The following is a 13,673-nucleotide window of genomic DNA, read 5'->3' as shown; positions in this document are numbered from 1 at the left end:
GCAGCTGCTTTTGAATCCTAAATTGTAAAAGTTTCTTTTAGTAATACATACAAATACGAACAAACTCAAATAACGAAATCTGTATATTCGCCAGTGGACGATTGCACAACCGGTTCTTTTTTTATTTCCCCGAGCAAAATCATATCTCGCTTATACGTCATTCTCACGAGTGCACCGCCCTGAAACACGAAACTTCCGCGACGTGGTGAGTGTGGTTCTTCCTGTCTTTTGCCGCGGTAGGAAACGCACCACGAGCGGAATTGAATTATTTCGTCGAACTTCTTCCTTTCTTCCTCTTTCATTCATTCTTTCTTGCCTGAATGTACATATTAAAGAATTTTAAGGCCGCCACGCGATCATTCGCGATCACGTGTTCATCCGCGAGCGAAGTCGTGCGCGAGATCACCGCCGTGCGCAACGTGCCGTGCGTCGCGCGAACCGTATCAAAATCTGACTTTATTATTATCGCACCATTGTGCCGCAAAATCAAATATTTTCAGCGGTTTTATTGCGGCACACAGTATACACATGTGCTTTCTCATGGTGTATTCTGTTCCGCCGTTCAACGGCGGAGATTAAAGCGCCCCGTTCGGGCGGGGCGAAAATGCAAATCACGAAACGCATTTATTTGGCACGAATATCTAGCACGGGGATCTACGTAATCTCCGATCGCCGTGTCATGCCTGAGAATCGCGATATCTCCGCGGGAGTAACTTTCGTTAAATGGAGAGTAGACGCGAGAACCCGCGTCGGTGTGTCTCTCCAGGTACACCATACGGCGATCACGATGGATACAAACGTATGAATTCAGGGGATACGAAACGGCGCTAAGCCGATCAACAATATACAATATAAACGCGTCTATACTTGATATCGCGCTCTCCGACCGCGAATATCGAAGTAAGGCAATAACGAACAAAGTACATAATAACGCGGCCCTCTTTAATCGCGTATCGACCGCCGTTCAATTACGCATTAGATTACCAGGATCACTTTGTCTTTCGTATAGTCTCCCGCGGCCGACACCACCGGTACGAGAAGTGGTAGCTGCGGGCAAGGTACGTACGCACTCACGCATATACACACGCGCCTTACCAATGTGCGTCACGCACTTATTGCTGGGCCGTAGGACCCACACACGTAGTCGCGCAACCGGCACACGCTCTCTCTCTCCACCGGCATATGGCGCGCACGGTCCCCCTTTTCAATTCCGGGGGAGAAGAAACGAGGGGCTGCGGCGCGTGCTGAAAATCCCCACCATCTCTCTCTCTCTCTCTCTCTCTCTTTCTCCCTGTCTCTATCTTTTTCTCTCGCTTCCTCTTTTTCTCTTCCCGTCTCTTTCAACCGTGCTGTCCGTGCCGCCGGTTTCGCTCCCTCTCGCGCAGGGCGCCCTTCTCCCTTCTCGCCCCAACCCCACGACCCAACTCGGCGCGGTGCGGCAAAATACTGGAACCTAATCCATCTATCGGATGTCCGCGCTCATTCCCGTCGCGGACGCCATGTAGTGCGTAGCACGGAGGCACACGATCGGCGGACAGTGGTGCTGGTGATGCGCGATCGTGAAGATCTCTCTTCCGGCGACGGTAGAGCTACCAACTAGTCCCAGGGGCCCTTTGTACGGGGGGACCTCGAGTAAGTTCCGAAGCTGATCGCACGTGGTTCGCGCGCCGATCGTCCTCGTTGCGAGTGAAGAGCGAAGGTAACCCCCGGGCTCGAGTGGATGCTTCAGAGTTCGCAGAATTTCGGATCGAGCCTTCTTCTTCGCGTGTAACACTCAGGAGGAGCGTCCTCGTGCAGACGAATGAGAAAATACCAATTGTGCCTGGTGTATGTGTGTGATAGAAACGAGTAGATGGGGCGCTCGCTTGATCGTTAATACATATTTATGCTGATACCGAGCAGAACAAACGACAGGTCGAGATCGCTCCAACCTCGTCGGTATAAATCGAAGTACAAAACTACTTAGATTCGACGTGCTCTCACTTTGATATCGAAGCCGCGCGTAAAAAAGTCCAAGGCAAATGGCGGTTGTCACTCGTACGAGCATCGGACGACCGACATTAATCATTGGCTGATCGAATGTCGGGGTGGTATCTTCGATACAAACGACTCGAGATGGATGACACAGTGATTAGTTAGTGAGACCGTGCTCGCGGTCGGAACTTCAATCTGGATCGCAATTCAATAATTTGTGCTCACCACACATGTGCAACATACGGTGCGTACGCCAACGTTTTAATCGGAAAGACGAAAGTGCTCCAATTGGCGACCCCGTATGAAGAAATATCGAGAGAGAGAGAGAGAGAGAGAGAGAGACAAGCACATACACACATACACATAGTCGTTGACAACGGATATCATTGAAACCCAAGTGCCTTTGGTTCATTTAGATTTGTTCCTTTGTAAGGAAAATGTTCCACAAATAGAGGAATAGAGACGTTCGAGGAGAGAGATCGTGAATGTGTCGTGTGCGGACGGAAACATCACCTTCATGGCAAGCACCGTCCGAAAGTCTCTTCTGCAGGAACCGCTTTGATATTCGGCAAGTACTCAATTGGGAGCGCGCGTTATTTTAAAGGCACAATCCCTCTCAGACTCTCGGTAGAAACCCGGCCATAACGTAAACCGTACATAGTAGATTCTCGTGGAGCTCGATACACGCTGAACTATCCGGAGATCGTTTGCTCCTCGACTTCTCTTAATTGGCAATCAGCGTCGGGAGCGCGCGCGATACGTGTGCGCAGAATCGATTCGAATCGGATTCGGTGGACGACGTTAGGCGTGATAGACGCGCGCCGTCGTGAGGGAAATTACGGATTGACAAGCGGACGTATCGCGGTCGAGGCATGGTTTGTTTTGGGAGATCTGGACAATAGTTTCCGAGGAGTCGACGACCGTCGTGGAGAAGAATAGACGGTGACCTCATGCTTTACTTAAGCCGCGGCGACCGGCAGCGAGACAATTGGATCTCGGTTCGGGTCATCAGCTTCGTGGGTTAGTAGAGGAAGAGAGTACAGACCTATTGCTGCCGCGGATAGTCCTACATCCAAATGCGTTTTCATACTTCGCAATCGCGAGGAGTAGAAAAGTATCTCACACGCCGTCCGGGAGAGAGGGGAACGGGGCTATTCTCCGGATACGTTTCGCGCGTTATTAATTGCAGTGCCATTGATCACAGTTTAAAAGCTTTTTTCACGAGCGACAGTTTCGACCCAGATTCAAATTGACACCCAATCGGAGCGTCGTCCAACGGTCTGCGTCGATAATCGGCCTTTGTCTCCGGCGAGGAGAACGGCACGGTTTTATTTATAAGTCCACCAATTAGGTTCGTCCTCGACGAGCATTAGTGTCGCTTATCGACCGTCCGGCTCCGCTGTCCTAGCGCAACTCGTTTAATCGACGCTATTGTGGAAATTGCTCGGGCAACGGCGATACGCCAAATTTACAGGTCGCTTTTGCGGAATCTCCGGAAAGTTGCTCCGATATTTTTAACGCACAGTCATTCCCGTCTCTCGCTCGCGACATTCGCGCAGCAGCCCGTTACACTGGTCTCTTCGTCGAAAGAGAGACTTCGATCCGTGAGAGATCTCCGACGATGGTCCGTCGGAGGTCAGTCGCTTAGAAATCCTCCGGAGATCGTGGAGAATCGAGCTTCACGAGAAGAACGGGAAGAGTTTCCTTTCCTCGAATTCGCGAGCATTTCGACGGTGAATTACACGCGCCGCTCGCACTGACCCGCAGGTCGGCCTGAACGTCGCTTAGGGAAACCTCCTTTAAACTTGGAGATCGCGATGGCGACCATGGGAGTGACGGTGTTCTGCAACAGGGTGCAGATCAACGGCAACGATCAGGAACAGCTGATGCTGCTGCGAACGTTACAGGACAACGAGAGCAACATCATCGGCAACCAACCGCTGATCGTGCCGAAAAGCAACGTCGTCGGCAACACAACAAGTTCCACGGCGGTGTTACCCCCTTACGATCCCTCCAGACTGAAGAAGCACGGTAAGAATGGGCAACCGCCGCCCGTCGCCGTTGCTCGGCGAAACGCTCGGGAACGAAATCGCGTGAAGCAAGTGAACAATGGATTCGCTACATTGAGACAACACATTCCGAGCCACATCGCCGCGGGTTACGGGGACAGGGGTAAGAAGCTGTCCAAGGTGGAGACCCTCAGGATGGCGGTGGAGTACATCCGAGGCCTTCAGAGACTGCTGGCCGAGGCTGACGGCGTCGAGTACGATTCCAATGCCGGTGCCGGCGCGCAGTGCGTCCCTTCTCCGACCAGCAGCGTCGTCTCATCGACCCACAACGGTTCCGGCGAGAGACTCGCTCTCGAGGACGACGTACTGGCCGTGGAAGACGACGAGGCGGAGCAACTGGACGAAGAGGAGGACGGGAATAATGTGAAGTCGAGGATCACGTTGTCCAGGTAAATTCTGGACTGAACGAGGCTGAGGAGCGAGAAACGCGACAAAGTGTTCTCGGGGGTTTCGCTCTTACGACAGAGCGCGACTTTTGCTTTCCAGTCGCACACACTGACCTCTCGTTCTCTTCTCTCTTCGTAGATTATCCCCCAATCGGACGGCCGACCCATCGCCGCGCGAATATTACGCGTCCCCGGCCGGCGACGAGGAGAACTTGGAGCCGCGCACCATAACGAGCGGACAGAATTTCTCCCGAAATCTCTCGCCGAACTCCGTAGCCTCGCCGCCGTCCGAATATTACGCCCAAAACGAGGAGAATCTGGAGCCGCAGATCCTGTCGCCCTACAGCGGCGCCGGTGACAGCGAAGAGGGCGCGACTACCATTTACGCGACCAGTCCGGATACCTTCTCGGGGGCCCTCTACTACAAGCAAGAGATCACCGAGACGGGGGAATTCATGGACGTCGTCAGCTGGTGGGAACAGGAACAGGGCAGGCTCGTTCATCAACAGCACACGCAACGGCTGACGCACGTGTAACCATAGGTGAGTCCCTGACGAGTTTAACGGCAGTCCGTTCGAATTCGGAGGCTATGGTCAGCTCAGTCGATGAGCGCAAATTATGGGAAAGATCACGTGCAGTCAAGGGGATTCTAATATCGGCAACGAACTTTATCAATATCGTAGTGGCGATCCTCAAAATGTTACGTTACGTAGAACAAAGTGTTAATAAATAGTTAAATAAATCATTACTCCGATATCCCTTAGCAAATTTCCATTTGGATTAAGTAAACTTTACTTCAAGTAAATATCTTATTTGGATAATTTACTTGGAAAATATTATACTTGAATCATGTAAATATTATTTGATCCGAGTAAACATTTGCTAAGGGATATTGCAGTAGTTATTCGACTCGAATTTAACACTTCTTTTCTATGTAAACACCGATCACGCTATTCTTTTTGTAAATTTCGTACATATACATCTCACTTACATATATTATATCTACTTTGAAATTTTCTTGTCATTTTCATCACGTACTGAGTAATTCATTTTCGCACGTATTTTCACCGTGTAAAAGCATTTATATAATCCTATACAACCGATAAGACCTAAACTCTGCAAGAGAAAATCAGTATTCTGTCTTAAGTGCGAAAGAGATGAGAAGATTCAATGTTGCCTAATGAAAAATCTTACATCGATCGATATATTTTCGAAAAAGCATTATTGCTGTACTTTTCTGCGAACAATGAAGTATTTCGCTTACGTTCGGGTACGTCACGTAGAGTAAAAAGAGAGATAATCACCCGGCAAAGTAAGGATTGCGCTCGATCTTGAGCGACGGTCGGTTGCGATAAATAAAAAGAGCCCTTTTCGTAAAAACGATATGCCCGGTGAGGGTAGAAGTGTCTCTCTCTCTCTCCTCGGACGGGTGTCTCAATGAGAATTGCGTCGCAGCGATGCGTTCAAAATGCACACGTGATACCCGCGTCGCGGAAGCATCGCCAAGTGGAAACTCGTGTTCGACGCTTCGCCTCGAACACGTGCTACGTCTCGACGTCGAGCCCGAAAATAAACTTCACGCACCGTAGCCACTTTGCAAAGTGCGTGCCGATGTGACACTTGGACATCGCTTTTTGTCGCATCGAGTGAACCCTCTCGTTCGGAAGAGACTTTATCGGTGGGGAGCAAAGTGCCCCTGATAAAGGGAGTTCGCGATGTCGAATTTTTACCGTAATTTACACCGCAGGAAGGTGATTTTATTGACTTTAATGATCACGTAACGCTTATAATCGTATCCTCGTCGCTCATCGTCTTCACGATAAGCGACGAAAGAGAAATTACCTTTCTTTGAAATTATTATAATTAGTGACGTCAATTCCGGATATCCGGCGGACATCGGAGTATTAAGCGAGTATTCGAATCTTTCGAGTGTCACTCAGGTACTACAGTCCGAGAATTTCTCAAATTATCGGGTATTTCGGTACCCGAGTGCTCGAATAGAAAGAATAAGTAAGAATAAGTAAGAATAGAAGTAACTCGATTTTTGGGTACACGTGAGCACCTGAACAGTATCAGCGATACTTTAAGATACCGGCTACCCGTGAGATTAAGTACTCTGGTTATACAGACGCACAGCCTCTACTAATCGTAACGTTGACCATAAGTTTAATTTTAATTCGGATTCTTCATTGCGGTGAAAGTTCCGGCTTCATAACTTACTCGTGCGATCCGCGCATATGCAACCTCCATTTCTCTCCCCTATTATACATATGCTCTAAGCGTCGTGCATCGAAGGTCACGGCATTCTTAATGGCCTACAGTATGCAATTTGGGGGACACATGGCCGGTGGTGAGTCGTGGTATAGTCATCTTAAAAGCGCGCGGCCACGAACGGAAGTGGCGGAACGTCTAGCCATATGTCAGATATCCTCCTCGGAAATATCTCGCGGCCAGACCTTCCTCAATCTTCTCGGTTTCCAATTGCCGATCATCGATTCCCATGGGCATCCGACACATGTTCGTCTCACGACCCGACTATTCGTTTCTCCCGCTAAGTCCACTTAGGGGGATCTCGAACGCACGAGATGTGGAATATCTATACGCAAGTGTAAAGAGAGACGGCTTGCCCACTGCGCCACTGTTCTGATTCCACACAACGGCTGTGTCTCAATATTCACAGCGGGTACTGAAAATGTGAATAGTGGAAAGCAAGTCGATATCTACACCGGGGAAAAGAGGACTGTGGCGATTGAAAATTCACGCAAACGTCAAGAACGAACGTTCGGCCGACTTCGTTAACGTTCTATGCGCGCTTCATAGTTACTCTTTAGCAGAATAACATTCGCATTTTCCTTTAGTCTTTTGTTTGACAAATCTTTTCCATTCACATTCCCGCTTGTATGATAACTGACCTCATGGCCAGATGTGTCTCTTAATATCGGGATAGAGGGATCGTTGCACGGCGATAACCAATGCATTCGATTCTGGGCGACACGCTATTGCGACGGGGGAAAGAATCAGTTGGCGGACGATGCCGGTCGCCGTGCCGCAAATAGAAGTCGCGGTTTCCTTAGAAACGCGCGTAGCACGCGCACGTGCCGTTTACTGGGGCCGACGTATATAACACTGGATGTGCATGCACGTTGATCGACCGGAGAGAACGACAGAAGCTCGACATCGCTCAGCCCGCCATATGTCGATTTAAAGGATGCCCCGCTCGCGGCTGTGACGCGCTCCACACGCCGGATCCTTTTCTCCCAGTTCCGGACGAACGGAGAGAGGAAAAACGGACGAAGTGGCAAGAACTCCACCCTCGCTTGAAGAATTATTAACGAGTACGCGACGCAAACTATCGGTGTCCGTCGATCCGATCGATCGCGAAAGTCCGCTCACGACGTCTACCTTTCTCCTCTTCCTCCTTTCCCCGAGCGAGAGCGTGCTGCGCTCCTTCCATTTTTCAGCCACGCGTTATTGAAGGAGCGTATCGGCGCGACAAGAACGGCAGGGAGCACAAGGAGCCGCTCGAGGCTCCGGAGCGCGGCAAGTAATTCTCGACAATTATAAAGTGAGGTCATCTACGAAGTTTACGAGATGCGTCGTCACGGCAAATTAATTTAATAAATTCCTCACTCGGCTCCCGGTCACGTATATCGGTGCGTGCGACCGCTGTGCCGGTTTTCTTCCTCGGGCTGCGAGTCCGTCTCCGCGCGAGCGACAGCGCCGCGAGGGGCCCCACGAAGGCCTTAACCCCGCGTTAATTCGCGAGCCGAGCCCGGCCATCTCCGCCCTCCCCCTCCTTCAGCCCTCTTCCTCCTCAGCGAACCACGGGCAGTCCCAATTAAGTTCCCTCTTTTTTCCCGAATAACGTATTACACCGATAACGGAAACGCGTTACGCGAATTAAACGCGGGATGATTCACGGCGATCGAGATAATTAATCGAAGTGGCGTAACGTCACGTTGATACGAGAAAGTCTCTCTCGGTGAGGTGTGTATGTTTGTGGGCGCGTGTGTGTGTAACGTGTGTTTATGTGCGAGCGGAGATGGTCGGAGAGCGGCGCGGGTTAAAAGTTTGCGACGAATAATGAGCACGTCTCGTTTTAATAATTGAAACGTATTATGGAGATTAAATATGGCGTGATATACGGTCGCGCAACGGCGACGTAATCGTGAGAATTTTTCTCGGGACCCTTCGTGCGCGCCGGCGGGAGTCCATAAATCCGCTTTACGTAAAGAGGAAATAACGAGGTAAAAAGGGACAGCTCCATCCGTTATCCGAATTCGAGCGGGGCCGAACCGTCGGAAATTCTGACTCCTCTCGCACGACGAGATAACGCTTCTCTTCGGCGAGATTGTCGACGCGTGCATCTCTTCCCTTCGGCGCGATAATTGACGACGCCGCGGCTTCTGTATTCGGCGGAAATCATTATTCCCGTCGCCGCGGAAAGAACGTCGACGACGTCCGGACATTTTCTCCGCGCGGAAAAATGCCTCCTGAAAATAAAACGCGCGATTAACAACCGGCCGTGCCAAATGAGCGCAAACTGCCACCGCTGCTATTACTAAATTGCTTTCGTGAAACGCGACGTCGATGTCGAGCATAGCGATCGTCGCCTTCGCCTTCCTCGCCGCTCCATGGACATTCAGTACGTGGAACAAAGAATCCAACGAACAATTATGCTGGTGGAACCCGCATGTTAGTTATCTTATCAATAAACATTACCAGCATGACAATGGTGCGATGTCGGCTTCGGAGCGACAACGGCGACGACCGTTCGGAGTCGATTTCGGTGCCGCTGAATTCTTGATTTTCAAATCCACTCTCCGACCTTGTGCAAATTCTGCGTCCCATTTTTCTTTTATATTTCAATTACGTGTATTCATGTTTCGAACACTTTGTTTGTGACGATTACACAACGAGGAAGAACGTATTATGGGCAAGCGAGAGAACTTAAGTACGGATGTCCTAGCGCCATTTTAAATATCGTTAATTAATATCGTTAATATTCAAAATGACAGTAGGACATCCGTGTGCTTAGGCTCTTACTGGCCCATAATAAATTCTTCTTTGGTAAAACCTAGCGGAGCAATTATTACTTAATCATACGGCGGTTTCAGTGAATAACGTTTGTACCTGTGATTAAATGCTCGCATGACTGCACTCTTAAATGCACACTTGGAGCGCATCGTGAAGAAAACTCAGTTGCATGACGCTCTGAGACACGTGCGTGCTCTTTGCATTTATCAAAATGCGATAAGGTGCGTCAGATAAGCAGAGGCAACAAGTTTGAGGATTTCCAGACTCGATACAGCGAATGAAGCGCCAAAGACATCTCGTTTGTCGGCTTCTAGGACTTTGAAAGTAGCGGGCGTGGCGGTCCTCTTTCTCTCTAGTTTATCTTTCATCATTTTCATCCACCACACGCACACATACACACACACACACACACACACATACGCTCTTCACAAATTATCCTTCGTCGGCGCGATTGCCGCTACAGAAAAAGACTCGGACTTTTTTCACCGTCGAACTATAAGACCGCTGACCTTGTATGTTTTTTTTAGTACTCTTTATATTTTGTAGAGTAGAATCTTATTCAAAGCTAGTTAAAATCGGCAATATTTTCACTCGAAGCGATCGTGAAAATACATCCATACGAAATCGTAAGAATGTTTCATTTAAGCATAGAGTGAGTTCTGACGTCGTTTCGAGTGAATGTTTCAAGCAATCGGAATATATTTGTTCTCTGTGATGGTGGAATATGTTAGATTCACTCTTCAGTTTCGAACGAAAATATTCACTCGACGATTCAGAGTGGAATATTCCATTCTATATGAGTGAAAAATCACTCAAATTCGAATGACTCGACTGTCATTCTACTTTTCGAGTGAAATTTCATTTAAAGAAATTTACAGAGTATGTAAAAGTATAACGAAGCATATTAATTGTATTGTGCCTGCATTTTTATTGCATTTTACTTTGCGATTCAACGTACAACGTGTAAAGCGAGAAACTGAGATTCCTTTTACGTCAAGACCACGCCGTTCCTCTTTCCTTCCGATGTTTCCTGCCACGGAAAGGCGAGGATTTGCTACGTTGTGTTCGTACTCTCGCGTTTTTCTTCTTTTTTTTCCCACGACATATCCGGGATCTACAGGACATCCGTACGATTCGGCCGTTTCTGAATTTAATTCTTCCCCGATTCAGGTAAACGAACGATCCACGCGAACGGAACACAATAGTACGGGACAAAGGATCGTTGGAGAGAGGACACGCGGGATCCTTCCTCCTCCCCTTATTCCCTACGATGGATCATGAAATCGTGGTGGAAACTGTTTTCTTTCGATATAAATCTTAGACGAGGGTGCACGGCAATGTCTCGCGCCGTAACGGTTGTCGCAGGGGAGAAATGTTCGCGCTCGTAGATTCGCGATATCTTACAAAATAATTGTTACAATCGAGACAAAATAGAGAAAACGCGAGATATTCGTTCGAAATAAATGTATGTATAACACGGGTACGTTTGTACCGGCTTTACCGTGTACCTTTATACGGTAGCACCTGTGTACTCAAACTGATAAGTATTGGTACCCGAATACTCAGGCTTTTCAGATTCCGGGCAATCGAGCAATAACCGAAATTCTCGTCTACCCAATTAATGCCCGAGATACCCAAATATCCAGAAGTGAGACGTTATATTTATGACACATTTGGAAATATACGGAATTGACATCACTTAGAAATGCATGTATCGGTTCTTTACTTGTTGAGCGATTTAATGTCGTGCGTTACACAATGTTACACAATTAATATTAATTTGTTATTTCCTTTTTGCAGTTATAGATTCCAACTAGGGAAGTCCAATATTTCGCAACGATTCGAGGTCCAATACACGCTGTCACAATACGCCTCGATGAAATTTCGCATGATCTCATCTTCCATCCAGAACGAAGATTCACTTACGGAAATACGCAACATCCGAACTCCACGCGCGAGCGTCACGTATTTGTGATCGACAATGAAAGTTGGAAAATCGTACTTATACAGTAACAACAGTATTCGGACGTCGTGCAAAATTCATTCTCGCCGTCTCGTCTTTTGGATCATCGTAGAAAAGTATAACTCTCACGGAGATGTTGAATGTTTATTTAATAGAAATAATATATTTATTTAAGAAATTAAATATCACACACATATCATCACACGTATTAGATCGGATTAATTTCACAAATCGGAACAATTTGTTCTGTCGTCGTCGTACTCTTGACCGCGACGTGTACTCTCGGCTATATTAATTATTTTTCTAAGGGCAATAAAGAGAGAAAGAGAAAGAAAGAAATACGTTAATTCCCTTTAGCAATGACATTTCGCGCTTCCAGAAAGAAATACTTGTTCGGCCATTCGTGCGTCGTACGTATACATATAACACGAATAGTTAATTTAGTTATATGACGAATTTGATTTATTATTGAAGTCACTTTTTATTAATATAAAAGAATTGTTTGCCGCGTAACTATAGAATTATGATATGCGTGAGGTATTATCAGATAAGAGCGATAATTCGTGTTATACGAATATCATTGTGATCGTTGATACGATATGTTTATTAAATTTTTACACTACTCGCGTGTTTAAGATTTAAGAAGTGAAAGAAGTAAATGCGACATTCTTAATTTATATAAAGACAATGTTAGCGAAATATTTATTACATCTTGCGTTTATTATATCGTGTCATATATATATATATATATATATATATATATATATATATGTGTGGATATATTTATATTTAAGATATATATAAGATAGATAAGGCCGACACACAGAAAGATATACCGAAAGAAATACAGTGTATATCAAAAAGTAAAGACAATCAGCGAGAAGATGATGCAACGCCGAATATAATATACGTACGTATACACTCTTACGAAAGAAAGAAAGAAACTGCAAGGGAAGAGTTTATGTACATTTATTTGCTTCAAGCAACTGCTTTCTATCGTCTCCTCGCTTGATCTTGCTTTTTGATACTCCCTGTATAGGAATGACTTGAAACGCTGCGAGACACAATCAAAAACATCTGTAAATACAAGTGCCTTAATTAATTGTAAGTGGTGAGCCGCATCAATACACTTAAGGCTATATTTTGTATTCGAAACTTTCTTTTCACGGGATATTTATACGATACCACGAATACGTTATTTATTACAATTACATTGAACATTTACATTTGTATGTAGAAAAGCACACTGTATCACAGTGTCTATTTGGTCGAAGTAGTAATCGCTCTAGCGCGTATATACTAACCGACAGAACAGCCTTGACATATGATACGATTAGGTTATTAGAATCTGATAAGCGTACATCTGTTTCTGGGCATTAAGGGGATGTTGGCTGCCGAACTCCGGCAGGAATGTCGGTAATATAGTCATTGGTAACATTATGTTACGACATTATCTATGTCATTAGACATATGACATATATATGTTTGAATATGAAGAACAAAGAACGTATTTACGTGCCTTAATTCCAAGATCTATCCCGATCGTGTTTACTATTTATTCATTAACATGCGACGCGAAGATGCGATTACCGTCTACCGAGACCACACACAAGTACATAAGGATATTATGATCTGCGGGAAACGATCGTGAAAACTTATGAGATTGTTACGAATGTATTTTCAACATTAGCACGCAATTGTATTCATTATAACGGCATAATGCATGTAATACAATTTTATTGCATGCATTATCGAAGACGATGTCAATTAATTGAGTGGATATTATTTTTCTCTTTTGTAAATTTTGCATCACTCGCGGAGAACGCGACATTCGACCGACTTGTTCTCTCTCTCTCTCTCTCTCTCTCTGATATCGAGTATAATCCACATATGATCGAAATATCGAAGAAACGCCGGAGAGTTATCGCTTTAATATTAGGTCTCGCTGTAAATAGTAGATGTAAACGATATTTTATTTGCCATTAACGTGTTAATGTTGGCGCTTCTGTAAATATCAGTGCCTTGACTAAACTTAACATAAGTCTTTGAGGAAGAACTTGTACTTGATATTTTTTATGGAATATTTTTAAAATACATTTTACTATTTATATACATATACATATATATATTTATATATATCCCCACTTGTAGTTTCGATCAGTGATCTACAGTACCGGCACACCGTTGTACCGGATGAAACAACCCACAGATGCATCATCAAAATGAATTCGATCAGAAATTGGA

The 13,673-nt window shown here is 46.1% G+C and overlaps 1 protein-coding gene across 1 annotated transcript; it reads left to right on the top strand.

Moving 5' to 3' along the window:
• The first annotated feature begins 1,504 nt into the window (after positions 1 to 1,504).
• On the top strand, positions 1,505 to 12,117 carry LOC106750833. Its single transcript, XM_014631434.1, has 4 exons — positions 1,505 to 2,542; positions 3,742 to 4,432; positions 4,569 to 4,971; positions 11,267 to 12,117. The coding sequence occupies exons 2-3, from the start codon at positions 3,792 to 3,794 to the stop codon at positions 4,963 to 4,965; spliced, it is 1,038 nt and encodes a 345-aa protein (XP_014486920.1). The 5' UTR covers positions 1,505 to 2,542; positions 3,742 to 3,791; the 3' UTR covers positions 4,966 to 4,971; positions 11,267 to 12,117.
• Positions 12,118 to 13,673: the final 1,556 nt, after the last annotated feature.

Source organism: Dinoponera quadriceps, unplaced genomic scaffold, assembly GCF_001313825.1.
Source record: "Dinoponera quadriceps isolate SergipeBrazil2010 unplaced genomic scaffold, ASM131382v1 scaffold6593, whole genome shotgun sequence".
Taxonomy (NCBI): Eukaryota; Metazoa; Arthropoda; class Insecta; order Hymenoptera; family Formicidae; genus Dinoponera; species Dinoponera quadriceps.
Note: the sequence above shows the minus strand (reverse complement) of the source record. Positions and strands in the feature narration are given on the sequence as shown.